Raw genomic sequence first — 15334 nt, forward strand, 5'->3', positions numbered from 1 at the left:
TTTTGCTTAACGACCACATATTTCGCTTAACAGCTGGAGTGATTCGCTTCACAACTGTGGCAAAAAAGGGAGCAAAACTCACTTAACAACTACTTTGCTAAGCAATGGAAATTTTGGGCTCAATTGTGGTCATACATCCAGGACCTGAGATGGTATTCAGCTGGTTCGGACCGGTCCACCCAAACCGGTAGTGGAAATCCTCACCCCCGGCTCCATGCCATCCTATTTAGGCACGTTTTCAAGCCAAAGCGCATGAAAGCTGAATACATGTGTGGATGGGGCTCTTGGGCTCACATTTGCGAACTGGTAGGAGAAGTAAGTGAATACCACCCCTGTCCAGGACTACTTGTAATGTCTTTTATGAGGAAAAGTGAAATCTTGAACCTAAATCTACACCTGGAATACTGCATCCTGTTTTAGTCATCATGTTACAAGGAAAGATTTGAGACTTTGGAAAAAGTGCAAAGAAGAGCAACTAAGATTATGAATAGGCTGGAGACAAAAATATGAAGAAAAGTTGCAGCCTTTGGGTTTGGCTAGTCTAGAGAAAAGAAGGACTTGAGGGGACATGATAGCCTCCTTCCAGTATTTGAGAGGTTGCCACGAAGAGGAAGTGGTGAATTTATATTCCCAAGCACCAGAAGGCAGGACAAGAAAGAAAGGATGGAAAATAATCAAGGAGAGAAGCAACCTGGAATTAAGGAGAAACGTCATAACAGTAAGAACTTTCCTCCTAGAAGCTTTGAAGAAGAGACTGGATAGTCACTTGTCTGAAATTGTATTGCTTCTTGACCAGGGTTTTTGACTAGAAGACCTCCAAGGTCCCTTCCAGCTCTATTCTGATTGATTGATTGATTGATTGAAGTGATGGTCCCAGATGGGTTTTGAAGGGCTGTGTAAGGTGACCATGTCCAAGCCTTGTGGATTGTTATGGTGGGAAAGAAAAAGGGTACCCAGATCATGAGTATCACATCCTGACATCTGTCAGGGAAGCGATACTTGAATATTTATCCATTGTCTCTGTTTCCGGAGCCTCACAGGGACCTGGTTAATTGGTTGTTTATTTTATATTAGCCTGTTCCATTGAGAAGCAGGACATTATCTGCCATGTATTATGTAGGAGATGTCCATGCAGAGCTTTGGACAAGCAAAAAGATAATTCCTCCTGTTGTTTCCTCCCCGGACTACAGAAATCATTTCCCATAGATGATGATGATGATGTCGATCTCACACAGACACACACACACACACACACACACGCACACTGTATATTACCATTTATCCCAAACTGGAACCATCGTATCCCACCTCAGATTATTGGAGTATCTCTGTTAGTCTTAGTTATTAGGATTGGCTGCTTCTGATTTGAAAAACATTTGATTGCAGGTAGTCCTCGACTTACAGCAGTTCATTTAGTGACCGTCCCGAGAGCACTGAAAAAAATTGCTTATGGCTGTTTTTCACACTTATGACCATTGCAGCATCCACGTGGTCAAAATTCAGAGGCTTGGCAACTGACTCATATCTATGACGTTTGCAGTGTCCTGGGATCATGTGAGTCTAAGAAGCAAAGCCAATGGGGAAGCCAAACTGGCTTAACAACCGTGATACTAACTTAACAACCTCCAAAGTGCAGTTTTAAGGAGTTTGAAGTGTTTGATATATATGCAAATAGAGGGGAAGAAATGAAGGTAGTGACAGATTTTATTTTCCTGGGCTCCAAGATTACCACAGATAGGGACTGCTGCCAAGAAATTAAAAGACCCTTGCTCCTGGGGAGGAAAGTTATGGCCAATCTAGACAGCATACTAAAAAGCAGAGACATCACACTGTGTGTATAGACAAGGCCATGATTTTCCTTGTTGCAATGGATGGCTGTGAAGTTTGGACCATAAGAAAGACTGAGGGCCAAAGAATGGAGGCCTTTGAACCCTGATGCTGGAGAAGACTCCTGCGAGTCCCTTGGACCGCAAGGCGATCCAACCAGTCAGTCCTAGAGGAGATCAACCCTGACTGCTCTTTAGAATGCCAGATCCTGAAGAGGAAACTCAAATACTTTGGCCACCTAATGAGAAGGAAGGACTCACTGGAGAAGAGCCCAATGCTGGGAAAGATTGAGGGCAAAACAAGAAGGGGACGACTGAGAATGAGACGGCTGGATGGAGTCACCGTAGCAGTAGGCATGAGCTTAAATGGACTCCAGAGGATGGTAGAGGACAGGAAGGCCAGGAGGAACATTGTCCATGGAGCTGCGATGGGTCAGACACGACTTCGCAACTAATAACAACATATATGCAATGCTGAAAATTGAATTGGTGCTCCAAATATTACACTATACCCCCACAGCTTTACTACATTTGATTTTAGCCAAAAGTTGAAAAGGGAATTTTTCCAGAAATTTTTTTGAAACTGTTGACAAATGGGCAAATCTGATTTTGGCTGACCAGCACATTCTTGTGACTAACATAACTGCCAAGGCCACAGTTTTCAGAAAGAACTTTTTTCTTCGGTCCTACCTGGAGACGTTGGAGATTGAACCCAAGACCTTTAGCAACGCAGTGTACCAATAATTTCCCTCTATTAGGCAAGGCTCCACTGGCGTCTTGAGGGAGCATTTGGGGACAGACTGGGATATGTAGAAGGCAGGATAGGATAGGTGGGAAATAGGTTAGAAACTAATATGTATATAAGGCATTAAAGAGCAATGCAGAATAGTTCAAACTTGGATCTAACAGTCTTCCATCCGTAGCAGAAATGGAGAAGGTCCATCCCATGGGTTTCAGTCGGTCCACAGATTCTCATACACCTTTCCACGTTAGTCCATCTTCCCAAGGATTTTGTGATGTGCAGTGTCCATTCCAGTGCATTCTGAAAACTCAGAAATATGGTCAACAGGTTCATCATCATCATTGCTTCCTAAAAGTTGAAATTCAAAGCATGTTCCTTGTGACTCTAGAATTAGTAAATAGCTATCGAGCATGGTATCAATGGGTCACCCAAACATCCATGAACTTGCCCATTCTCCTTTGAAGACCAAGAGAATGATAGATTTACAATCATTTTGGGAATAAATTCCATAATGTACTGCATAATGTAAAAACAAGTCCATCCTTGAGTTCTCTAGTGAGATCTCTCCCCGTCTTCAAGGCCCATCTACCACTGATGGTGAGAACCAACTCTTAATTTGCAGTGCCTGCAATAGTAATAGAAGGGGTTGAGGTTTAAGGAGAGAATAATTTCTCACCTTCAAACTGAAGCGCTGTAGACAGATTAGTCCATCCTTGGAGTTGTCCCAAAGGTGACAAGAGGCAGCTGAACTTTGTCTTTCCTTGAAGATGTTTTGCTTCTCATCCAAGAAGCTTCTGACACAGTCAGAACTGAGGAACTGAAGACATTTCTTGGATGAGAAGTGAAACGTCTTCAAGGAAAATCAAATAAAGTCCATTTCCCTCTTGAGAAGGCACTTTTGGGACAACCATGACCTGGATGACAGAGAATCTCCATGGATACCCTTGGAGTTGAATTGATTGAATTGATTCCTCATCTCTAATCCTGATTTTAAATATGTTCGTTTGCTCCAAGTTGCTAAAGACTTAGAGAACTTTAATGTCTGCTTTTCTCGTAGAATTTGATTTGTATAATACCTAAACCTGTTTTGCAAATAATCTATTATTTTTCATGAATAGCTGGCATCTGACTGAGCTGGCATCATAAATAATGCTTCTCTTGGCTTAATGCCGCCTTGAACTGTCTTAGGAGCCCAGTATAATGTCTGAGAAGACCCGTTGTTCTTCTTCTTCGGGAGTCTTTTGTTCTTTTTAATACTTCTGTTGTTTTGTTTATTTTTATGATTTTTTGAAGTTACAGCTGCTTTGAATATTATTAATAAGATTGAGACTTGAGGGATTTTTTTTAAAATTAAAAGCCATATGGTCAGCTTGGAAAAGAGAAAGCTTGATGGTCTGTTATAAAAACGTAGATTTTACACAGTCTAGATTTTGATGGCTTGGTAAGCAGGACAATTTTCACATTGCTTAGTGATAGCATTTCAAAACAAATCTCACCAAGCTCAAGGTTGACTCAGCCTTCCATCCTTCCGGGATGGGTAAAATGAGAACTCAAATTGTCGGGGACAATATGCTGAGTCTGTAAACTACTTAGAGAGGGCTGCAAGGCACTATGGAGCGGTATATAATAAGTGCTATATTGTAGTAACCAAAATTGAATGCAGTATTCCAAGTGGGGTTGCAATCATTAAACAAGGACTGTGTATGTAGTTAAATGAGGACCTCCTGTTACTTTTGGCTTCCTGCCTGCTTCCCCATTGACGCTGTTTGTGGGAAGCCATCAGAGAATATAGGAAATCACAATCAGATTGCATGGATGTTGCAATAGTCAAAATTAAGAGGGCCCATTATAAGTACCACTTGTTCAGTGCCATTGTAACTTTGGACAGTTGCTGAAGAAACTGTCGTAATCCAAGAACTAACTGTACATGCTGTCCTGTCCTCTGAACGTGTTCATCTTCTTCAGTTCCCGGAATCCTTGAGCCATGATACCTACTGTCTGTTGGGCGTAGAGTTTTTAGAGATTTTCCCGATGCATCTGGCGGCAGGAATAGAAGCTCTGCCGCCGCCCCCTTCGTTTTCATTTAGAATCCTGAGACTTTAAACCTTGAAAGTGCATTAACCGTTGGACGCCTACATGTCCCTTTTCTTTCTTTAGTTGATCATGTCGTTCCGGAGCCCGGCACCAGTTTGATTTCTGCATTTGATCAGTGGCGAGAATGGGCCGACAGCAAGTCCTGCTGCGATTACTCTTTGCACGTGGATATCACCGAGTGGCACAAAGGAGTTCAAGAGGAGATGGAAGCTCTGATTAAGGATCATGGTAAGTCTCGGGAAAAAAATGTGAGTACCTGCAAAAAAGTCATGTTCTAGGCTAGTGCCAATTGGTCTGTTGTTATCTAAAAACGTACTTTCCAGTTTCTCTTGGTAGGAGACATTCCCCTTGCTCAAATTGGGGTGAATCAACATGGAGACATTATAAAGTAGCGATGAACTTTTGACTGAATGGCCGTGATCTAGTTTACTTTGCTTCCAACATTTAGCCAGCAGCTGTGACTGGCCATCTTCAGAGGGCAGAGTTGGTTGCTTTGTGGCAGCTCACAGGAGGAGAGGTTGTGTTACTGAGAGGTACACCACAACGTGGCTTGCTTTGCCTCTGAAGATGCCAGTCAGATGCCAGCTGCTGGTGAAATGTCAGAACTAAAGAAAAACTAAAGACCACAGCCATTCAACCCCAAAGCTCATCATTGCCTCACTGAGGCCAGCTGTAAAAGCCTACAAAATAAAACAATAAGTGGAATTATACCAGGCTTAGAGTTAACGATAACAGTTAATGCTACATAAAGCTGTGTTGGGGCAGTGGATAGAATGCAGTATTGCAGGCTATTTTACTGCTCACTGCTAGGAGTTTGATTCTGACCAGCTCAAGTTTGGCTGAGCCTTCCATCTTTCTGAGGTTGGTAAAATGAGGACCCGGATTGTTGGGGGCAATATGTTAACTCTGTAAACCACTTAGAGGGGGCTGTAAAGAATATAAAGCGGAATATAAGTCTTAAGTGCTATCGCGATTGCTCCTTGAAACAAACCATTTCAGGATGGAATGTATAAGAACTCCAAATAATTTGTTTCACTCTTCCCTTCTTTTTCCCCCCCACATATCCTCCCGACCCATTCTATGCCTTCTGAAAACATTAGTTTTCCAGTTGAGAAGGTAACCATTGAGTTTTGTTCAAGCATGTGTGTATCTTCCTCTTGCATTTCAGCTTGAGGCCCTCTTAAAAACTGTTGATCCCTTCCTTTTGAACATGGATGAAGGTTTGGGTTGCATGTGGACACGTGGCTAATTTATCCCGCTGTCAGGAGTGTGATGTGGCAGCAACTGCTGGACAGCGTAGAACGTAGCTGCGGCAGTTGAGTGTCTTCTGAAAACAATGGCTTTGCATTTTCTGCAGAAGAAGTCTCGCTCCATGATTGTCACTGGTTGGGGTGATTCCAGGAGACGTTGATGTGCTTTGGTTAGGAAACAAAGGCAGAGAACATATCGGCTCCATCAGTTGATAACAGTTTTAGGAGGTGATGCCTACATGTGAAAAATAACACAAGGTGTTTGTTTCCACCTCTCTAGCATTATGAACTGGTGCATATTAGAGATATTATATTATTATGAGCCGAGGTGGCTCAGTGGTTAGAATGCAGTCCTGCAGGCTACTTCAGCTGACTGCTACCTGCAGTTCGGCAGTTCAAATCTCACCAGACTCAAGGTTGACTCAGCCTTTCATCCTTCCGGGGTGGGTAAAATGAGGACCCAGATTGTTGGGGGCAAGAGGCTGACTTTGTAAACCGCTTAGAGAGGGCTGTAAAGAGAGAGAGCACTATGAAGCGGTATATAAGTCTTAAGTGCTAGTGCTATTATGGGATAGGATTTGCCCAGGCCATAGCAACTGACTGGTGTTCTCCACACTTGTTGGAGGTCAGTTTGTACAATTCTACATCCAGTGGAAGTTGCATTTGAAAACGACTGATGGATAGCAGGCTAAAGATACACTCCCATCATTGCTCTTCTTATGTGTAGATTCCTCTGTAAACGGACTGGGGATTCATTTTCAGTCTCTCTTTCTAATAGGAGTCAATTCCTTCTTGGTGTATATGGCTTTCAAGGACCATTTTCAGCTAACCGATTCTCAGGTAAGACTGCTGCTGAGCAGGTTCTGAGCATTGCGTTTCTACTTTAATCCTAGGCTGCTCCTGGTTGTATTCCACGGTATAACTGGCTTTGTGAGAGCTGGACGAACAAGGCTATCCTATTCCCAAACTAAGAAGTAGAAAAAATGGCTTGGCTGTTTCTTGAATCAACTTGTGTCGAGGAATTTGGCAGCTCCCTGCAGCCGAGTTGGAAGCAAATGCTTCTTGAGTAGCAAGTACAACATTGTGATTTGTACTAGTAGGTGGAGCTTTTTTAAAAAAAACAAAAAACAAAAACCTTCCCACCCAACCACATTCCTTTTCTTTTTCTCCAGTGTTTTCAATGGGATGTTAAGTTGAATTCTGGCAGGGAAATCCAAACACAACTCTCCTTGTTCCTATCAGTCAGAATTTAATGCATGCAAACATACTTGGACAAAATTCTGGAAATGATTTCTCCATTGACGTACAACAATGACCAACTTACTTTCTTTCTTTCTTTCTTTCTTTCTTTCTTTCTTTCTTTCTTTCTTTCTTTCTTTCTTTCTTTCTTTCTTTCTTTCTTTCTTTCTTCTTCTCCTTTTTCTTCTGTTGCTCTCCTTATGAAGACAACTTCAATTTCTCTTTTTTCTTTCTTCCTCTCCTAGATTCATTGGGAATCGGGCGGAAATGTAATTATAAATAAATAGATGAGCCACCTTCTAAATACTTTCTCTTTTGGCTCACTGGACCACTCTTTTATTCTAGATCAGCTTTCTCAACCCAGCTTCTTTCGGTTAACGGCTGGAAGTCGTATCTCCCCAAGTTGTGATGGAATTGTAGGGATTGCGGTCAATCGTTTGAGTGGATCTAAATTTCCACACAAATGGACTTGAACTGCTGGAGGGTGGCAGCAGAACAACATTGCTTATGTATTAAATTTTTGACTCATCATCATTAACCAGAGTTTTCTGGATTCTTTTGCTTGTAGGCATGTGTATGAAACCATATGACCTTTGAGCCATTTTAGCAAGGTTGATTTATGCTTTTAATTTAATTAGCTATTAGCCTAGAGCCTTTACTGCCGAGCTGATTGTGTCAGCACTGTAGTTTCCAATCCTCCCTTGCCTTTGGTACTTGATGTCCAACCTTTGGAGAACATTTTCCTTCCAGCTGAACCTACAACATTCTTATCTAACAATATTTTAAATAATATTGGAATAATAACTTGCCAGTCTGTGGAAGAACTACGGTATAATTGAAAATATGGGTTTCCAGCCTAGGCAGGGGGTTGGACTAGAAGACCTCCAAGGTCCCTTCCAACTCTGCTATTGTATTGTATGTCCATACTGGGCCCTGCCTTTTTAGAGTTTTGGTATTGCTCAAAACTGATTTGGCCAGAATAAGATGGTTGAATGGGTTTCCAAAGATCCAGTATAGATTTGATGTTGCTGAACAAGAATGTAAATCAAGGGGAAAAATATTTATGCAACAACCTTAAGTAACATTTTGTGGTTGATAGGAATTGGGGGTGGGGGGGATAATGTACAGCTAGACAGCATCTCATTTATTTTAGTCATAAAGAATTTTTTCCCCCTAAGTCTGAAAATCCCTGGACATTGTCCAAATAAACACAGAATTGAGTTCAGTGACCTTTAAAAGACTTTGAACTTTGAGAGTAGGAATCTGCGCTCTTCAAGTAACATGGAGCAGATTGGGAAGTAGTTCAGGAAAATGCATGTTTTCTCTTTTACTCAACAGATTTATGAGGTCCTGAGCGTAATCCGCGACATTGGTGCAATAGCTCAAGTCCATGCTGAAAATGGAGACATCATAGCAGAGGTAACTCCTGCTTTGCAGTCCTGTTAGTAGTGTTTCCAAATGGGTTTATTACACATGGGATTCAAACATGGGCCATACAGTTTGCAAAGCACGTTAAAAAAAAAAGGCGCATTAGAAGGAGAAAATTGCCCGAAATATATTTCATCAGAGAAACCTGCTTGCAGAAATGAATCTATTATGAGAATTACATTAAAAAAATCCAAATAGTAGAAGAAATGTATGTGCTATTAATGCTCTTGTGCCTGCTTGATTGTTTGCAATCTTCTAATGGGCAAAACAGTGCATTGTAGGGCAACAATTTTTGAATCAACGTGCCTCAAATGAGCTAACTTTACATAATGCCTCTGAAATCCAGGATCTATGGCTCACGTGCGATTGAAATTTGGCAAAGCTACGGCTGCTTCAGTGCTGCCACGTTGCCGTGGTCCGCTGTAGTCACGTGACTGTCCTTTCCAGAGCTCCCTGCCAGCTTCCTACAAGGAAAGTCAATGGGGAAGCCGGCAGGAAGCCAGAAGCCACTCCCCTCCTGCTGCTTTTTTGTCTGCCTGTGGTCGTTCTGGTTCAGCCTTTAGGTAAGGAAATATCTCAGACAATGACCGGTTGTCTCGTGTGCAATTAAAAGTAAATTGACTTTAAACGAATAATAAATTGTAAACTTTGGGAGAAATGGCCGAGCGGACAGCTAGACCAGCGATGGCAAACCTTTTTTGGCTCGCGTGCCATAAGCAGGGGGAGCGCAGGGGGTCGTACATGGGTGTGCTACACCCATAATGCAATGCGCGACACCCCCCCCAGTGTGCATGCGCGCATGACATGCGCTCTCCCCCATTTTTTTGCATGCTTTTTTCACCCTCCCCAGGCTCCAGAGGCTTTATAGGAGCCTGGGGAGGGCAAAAACAGCCTCCCCCCAGAGGCCCTCCAGAGGCTTCAGGAGCTTCCCTGAAGCCTCCGGAGTGCAAAAAAACTGGCCCTAAGGGGAAACTAGAAGTTCGGGAACAGACTTCTGTTTTGCTCATAGAGCTGGTTTAAGCCCTCCGGAGCCTTCAGGAGGCTTCCCTTAAGGTTGCGGAGGATGAAAAACGGGGTGGGTTGTACTAGATGACCCACAAGGTCCCTTCCAACTCTGTTAATCTGTTACTAGCGGAAGTCAGATTTTCCAAGAATTCTGAACTAGGTCCTCTAGCTCCGCTCTAGCAGAAGGTCTTCTGTCAACGTGGCCAATTTCTAGGCAGGGTTCATATACCATGCTCAACCCTAGATGACAGGCTACAATTGCCGTAGTGACAAACCTTTCACCCCAAACGAGGAAACCATAACATAGTTTAATGGGATGGTCTGGTCCACGCAACACGCTAAGATTATGATTAACAATATTCCGAATCCCAGACCGCACAACCAACCCTCTTTTAACCTAACCAAGAGGTTCTCCAGTTGGGACTTCCTTACTGGGATTAAAAAGTGCAAGCATCCCATGTTTGTATTCTTGCATTAGTCCCATGTGGTTGCTCATGTTTGATATCATTTATTTCTCGTTAGTCGACCTCCTGGATGGCCAACCTATGGCACGCGTGCCACAGGTGGCACCATTTGTTAGGGCCTATCACTTCCGGTTTGCTCGTGGGGCCGTTTTTAGTCCTCCGGAGCCTTTAGGGAACTCTACACCGTTTTTAACTAATGGCAGCCCAGTCTCTTGTTGAAAGCTTCCAGTGATGAAGCTCCCACAACTTCTGAAGGCAACTTCTGTCCCATTGGTTGATTGATAGTAAAATAAGTTTGATCTGTGCCCTTTTTCCTATTCCTTAGGAGCAGCAAAGGATCTTGGAACTGGGGATCACTGGCCCTGAAGGGCATGTTCTGAGCAGGCCTGAAGAGGTGAGTGCATTATAAAACGCTTAGCTCGTTCCTTGGTTTTGAGAGCGCCAGTAACACTGATGAAGCACTGCATCCTCAATTCAAGTATTTGTATTCTGTATTTAGTGGTCTCTAGATAGAAAACTCCCTTGTATTTTATACGCCCAAGGTTTGTGGGTAAAACTCTTTCATCTTTGAGGTTTTTAATAGTGCTGAGCAAGTAATTTTTTCCCTAAAAGGCATCACTGAATGTGTTAAAAGGAAATTAACATTAGAAACTCTTTCACAATAGAACTCTTTCAAAAATAAATGAGTAAAGTATTCTTTCACTTATTTAGTGCTAGATTCACTTTTTCACTGTATAAGCCTTTCCCACAGCCACTTCCATATTTTCTAACCCCAAAGAAACTCGGTTCTTCTGGCCCTCAAAACAGTCCTTGGATGGATTCCCTTCCCTTGGAGACATGCAGAAAAGTAATCCAACCAATTTCTTTGGTGACAGACGGAGAATTTCAGAAGGTCGTTTTATGTCCAAGAAGGAGGAGGAGAAGAACGCTCTGAAAGATGGTTGAATAACTCCTTCCTTCTGAGTGTAGATGTTTGGATTTCCTGTTATTTCCAAAACAAGATTGGAAAAGAATATAATGTGAAATCTGGAAATGTTGCTGCTGCTGGACCTTGTAAATAGTAGCAACTAAGGACATATAAACCACTGTGTTCCAGAGGAAGAACATTTCATAACAGAACATCTTGTTCCTAATTAGTACTGACCTACATAGGCTAAGAAGCAGGGGTGACATGCTACCGGTTCGCTCAAACCGATAGTAAAAAATGCTACCGGTTCAGGCATACTGGTATTTCTGACGATCAGCTGTGATGCATGATTTATATTAGCTAGAATCGTCAATTTTCCTGCTAATCTAAATCACGTGGCACAGCAGATTCCTTCCCTCGCTGTTCTACTTACCTTTGCACACTCGGAAGGCTTCAAAATGTTCTTTTTTTAGTAATGCCCGGGAGTGCCTCAGGCGCTCATGCTTCCACAAAGCACGCGCTCGGTAGCAGACTCACCAAACCGGTAGCAGACTTCAGAGGCTTCCACCACTGCTAAGAAGCCATTGACCTGGTGTAAGCGCCATGTGGGTGTTGTTTTGAAAGAGCTTCTGAAGCAGCAATGCCTAACCTTGTGTTCTGGTGCTCCGCGAGAGGGCAACTGGGCCACTGTGCATATGCAAGCCGGACCAGGTGTCTGGCATGCATGCGGGAGAGAGAACCTGGAAGAGCAGCTGGCGATGGCGCATATGCCCGCAGAGAGGGCTTTGTGTGCTGCCTCTGGAACGTGTACCATAGGTTGGCCAACACAGTTCTAAAGGATGGAGCACTGGCAGTGTCCAGTGACAAACCCAGATTCTTCTGCCAGGAGACGGAGGAAGGAAGCATCCCAGAAGGTTGAATGGGGATGGGAGAAAAGCCACAGGGGTAGTCTTCTTTTGTTTAGTGACAACAAAAGTGTTTAGTGTTCAGTGCAACGGCACTGAAAAAAGAAACTTGTGATCATTTTTCACATGGCTGTTGCGGCATCCTCATGGTTTACAGGGTCAAAATTCAGATGCCTGGCAACTGACTCATATTTATGACCGGGGTCACATGATCCCCTTTTGCAACCATCTTGTTAGGAATATAATCTAACGGTTGGGTTGGCAATATATACATCATATAACAATGCTGTACCTGTTTCTTTAAATTGTGCTGTAAATGTGATTGGCTGCTGTTTCCTCAGTCAGCCATAAGATGGAGCCAGAATCACTGTTAGTTTCTGATCTGCTCTGAGGGTTTTGGAAGCTGGCTGTTAGAAGTGCCGTATAGTGATCAGCGTGGGCTATTGTAAGGAGATGGAAAGCAGAAAGCCCTGCTGAGATGGAAGAAAATAGGTAAAGGTTCCCCTTGCACATATGTGCTAGTCATTCCCAACTCTAGGGGTGCTGCTCATCTTTGTTTCAAAGCCGAAGAGCCAGCGCATTCCGAAGACACTCCCTGGTCACGTGGCCGCCGTGGCTAAATGCCAAAGGCACATGGAACGCTGTTGCCTTCCCACCAAAGGTGGTTCCTATTTTTCTACTTGCATTTTTACATGCTTTCAAACCGCTAGGTTGGCAGAAGCTGGGACAAGTAATGGGAGCTCACTCGGTTACGCGGCACTAGGGATCCGAACTGCCGACCTTTCTGATTGACAAGCTCAGTGTCTGAGCCACTGGGCCACCGCGTCAGGCTCCTCATATGTCTTATTTCCCCAAGAAATTAAGCGTTACAGAATAAAAGAGTTAGAAGGGACCTTGGAGGTGTCCTGGTCCAACCCCCTGCTCAAGCAGGAGTCCCTACGCCAATTCACGCAAATGGCTATCTAGCCTCGTCTTAAAAGCCTCCAGTGATGGAGCCCTCACAGCTTCTGAAGACAAGCCATTCCATTGGTTAATTGTTCTCACTATCCGGAAATTTCTCCTTAGTTTTAGGTTGGATCTCTCCTTAACAAGCTTCCTATTTGCCTTGATAGTTTTGGGGGAATAAGTTGGGAAGGGCTGAATTTTTTTTTTTTTTAAAAAACTATTGTTGCAGAGTTCACATTCTTTTTTTTCTTTTCTTTTTTTTTGCATTGCTCCTAAATCGACCCTCTTTAACTTTGCATCACCGAAATTAAGGCTGTGGTGAACAGGTTCTCAGATGAATTCCGTTCAATTCAGAATGGAGCTGGAAGGGACCTTGGAGGTCTTCTCGCTGCTCCTGTAATGAAGGAGAAAATTCATAACAGCGACAACAATTAACCAGTGGATTAGGACTCGCTAGGCCAGGAGTGTCAAACTCGATTTCATTGAGAGCCGCATCAGAGTTGTATATAACCTGGGGGGGGGGCAGGTAGGTGTGGCCAACTGAATGTCATTCGTGTCGGGGGCACCTGTGGTGGCTCGGGCAGGGCTGGGGAAAACCTCCTGCAGCCTCTACCAGCAAAAACAGAACTTGGGAGGGCAGTTTTTGCTGGCAGAGGCACCGCGGGCCAGTCCTTCTCTGTTTCCCGGGTGGCCCCATGGACCAGATCTAAGCACCCCGTGGGTCGGAGGCGGCCCGCGGGCCTTGAGTCTACAACCTTGCACTAGATGATTTTTGAGCCCATTCCACCTCTTCATTCCAAGCAATGTCATCGAGTTGTTTGGGGGATAAAATTGGAAGAAGGACTCCTGCAAGAGTCTTTAAACTCCAAAAAAATTTGGGCGAACAAAAGTCTTGGTACCAGGGGGTTAAATTCTTTTCTTTTTTTCTTTTTGGCAATATTAGAATTGTGACTAAGTTCACCCGGGCTGGGACTGCCACAAAAACTTGAAAGGTGACATTTTATTGCCGTGTTTTCCCACTCCCATGGAAAAGACTGCAAGCAGCATTTAATGTGCCCTTTGCCCGTGGGACTTGGGTTCTTTCCGCAAGTGGTAATTAGCGCCAGGCCGCAGAAGGTTTGTGATTTAAAAATAATGAAGGGCAAGTAAAGAAGAAGTTCCCAAAGTTATGCCCGAGGGAAGTGAACAAGCAGACCAGAAGAAAAATTTAGGGGTGGAAAATTCAGAACAGATGAGCTATAATAATAATAATAATAATAATAATAATAATAATAATAATAATAATAATAATAATAATAATAATAATAATAATAATAATAATAATAATAATAATAATAATAATAATAATAATAATAATAATAATAATAATAATAATAATAATAATAATAATAATAATAATAATAATAATGAAGCAGCTGGCTATGGAACGCCCTGCCATAGGATGGGCCAGAAATTGGTTTGTGAAAAGGATTTAGAGAAATGCAGAAATATAGGTAGTCCTCAGCTTACAACCACAATTGTGCCCTAAATTTATGTTGCTAAACGAGATATTACCGCATTTTTCAGAGTATAAGATGCACCGGAGTATAAGACACACCAAGGTTTTGTAGAGGCAATTTTTTTTTTAAAAAGTAGGTAGGTAGATAGAGGGATAGAGAGGGAGAGAAAGAGAAATACAGTAGGTAGGTAGGGAGAGAGAGTAGTTAGGTAGGTAGGTAGATAAAGGGAGAGAGAGACACACACACACAGAAATAGAGAGAGAGAGAGAAATACTGTAGATAGGTAGGGAGAGAGAGAGGGGATGTAGGTAGGTAGAGGGATAGAGAGAGAAATACAGTAGATAGGTGGAGAGAGAGAGAAGGTAGGTAGGTAGGTAGATAGAGGGAGAGAGGGAGAGAGAGAAATACAGTAGGTAGGGAGGGAGAGAGAGTAGATAGGTAGGTAGGTAGATGTCTCCAGGTGTGTTTATCCATGTGCTGGAGAAGGAAATCGCTGACAATCTGCAGCACCTAAGACTTACTTCTCCTGGCGCAGCACTTGATCAATCTAATTCTCATCAATCACTCCAACTAAAGAGCTTCCGAAAGGAAAAAAAAAGTTTTTGCACTCTGCAAACCTCCCAAAAATGGCCCAAAAACCCCCAAAAGGCATGAATAGCCTTGGGGGGGGGGGCTTGTAGCTTGGGAGGGGGCAAAAGCAAGCAAGAAAAGGCCTGTTTTTCACGAAAACAGGCCTGTTTTTTGTCAAAAGAATTGCATGCATAGCCTTATGGAGGCTTATAGAGTGCTGCTGGGGGCTGGGGGGGGGGCAAAAACGGCGATTTTTTGCTCATTTCTGCCCTCCCCAGCCCCCAGGAGCTCTGCTATAGTAACGATGGTAAATGTGAAAAATGGTAACAGTGCCCTTTTAACTTCGAACAGTCCCTATAGGAGCTGCTGTAAGTCAAGGATGGGTGTCGGCAACCCGCAGCTCCGGAGCCCCATACGGGAGCTCTTTTGTCCCCCTGCTGTGGCTCCCTCAGCTGAACCC

At 43.3% G+C, this 15334-nt stretch overlaps 1 protein-coding gene across 1 annotated transcript in view; it reads left to right on the top strand.

The window, feature by feature from the left end:
• Nucleotides 1-15334, top strand: part of LOC309396041 (dihydropyrimidinase-related protein 2) — a 58887-nt gene that overhangs the window by 21313 nt on the left and 22240 nt on the right. The window contains exons 4-7 of the mRNA XM_081960778.1: nucleotides 4726-4890; nucleotides 6691-6752; nucleotides 8490-8570; nucleotides 10374-10442. Coding sequence (XP_081816904.1) covers nucleotides 4726-4890; nucleotides 6691-6752; nucleotides 8490-8570; nucleotides 10374-10442 — 377 coding nt within the window. The remainder of the gene's footprint in view (nucleotides 1-4725; nucleotides 4891-6690; nucleotides 6753-8489; nucleotides 8571-10373; nucleotides 10443-15334) is intronic.

Source organism: Natrix helvetica, assembly GCF_964273705.1.
Source record: "Natrix helvetica genome assembly, chromosome: 8".
NCBI lineage: Eukaryota > Metazoa > Chordata > Lepidosauria > Squamata > Natricidae > Natrix > Natrix helvetica.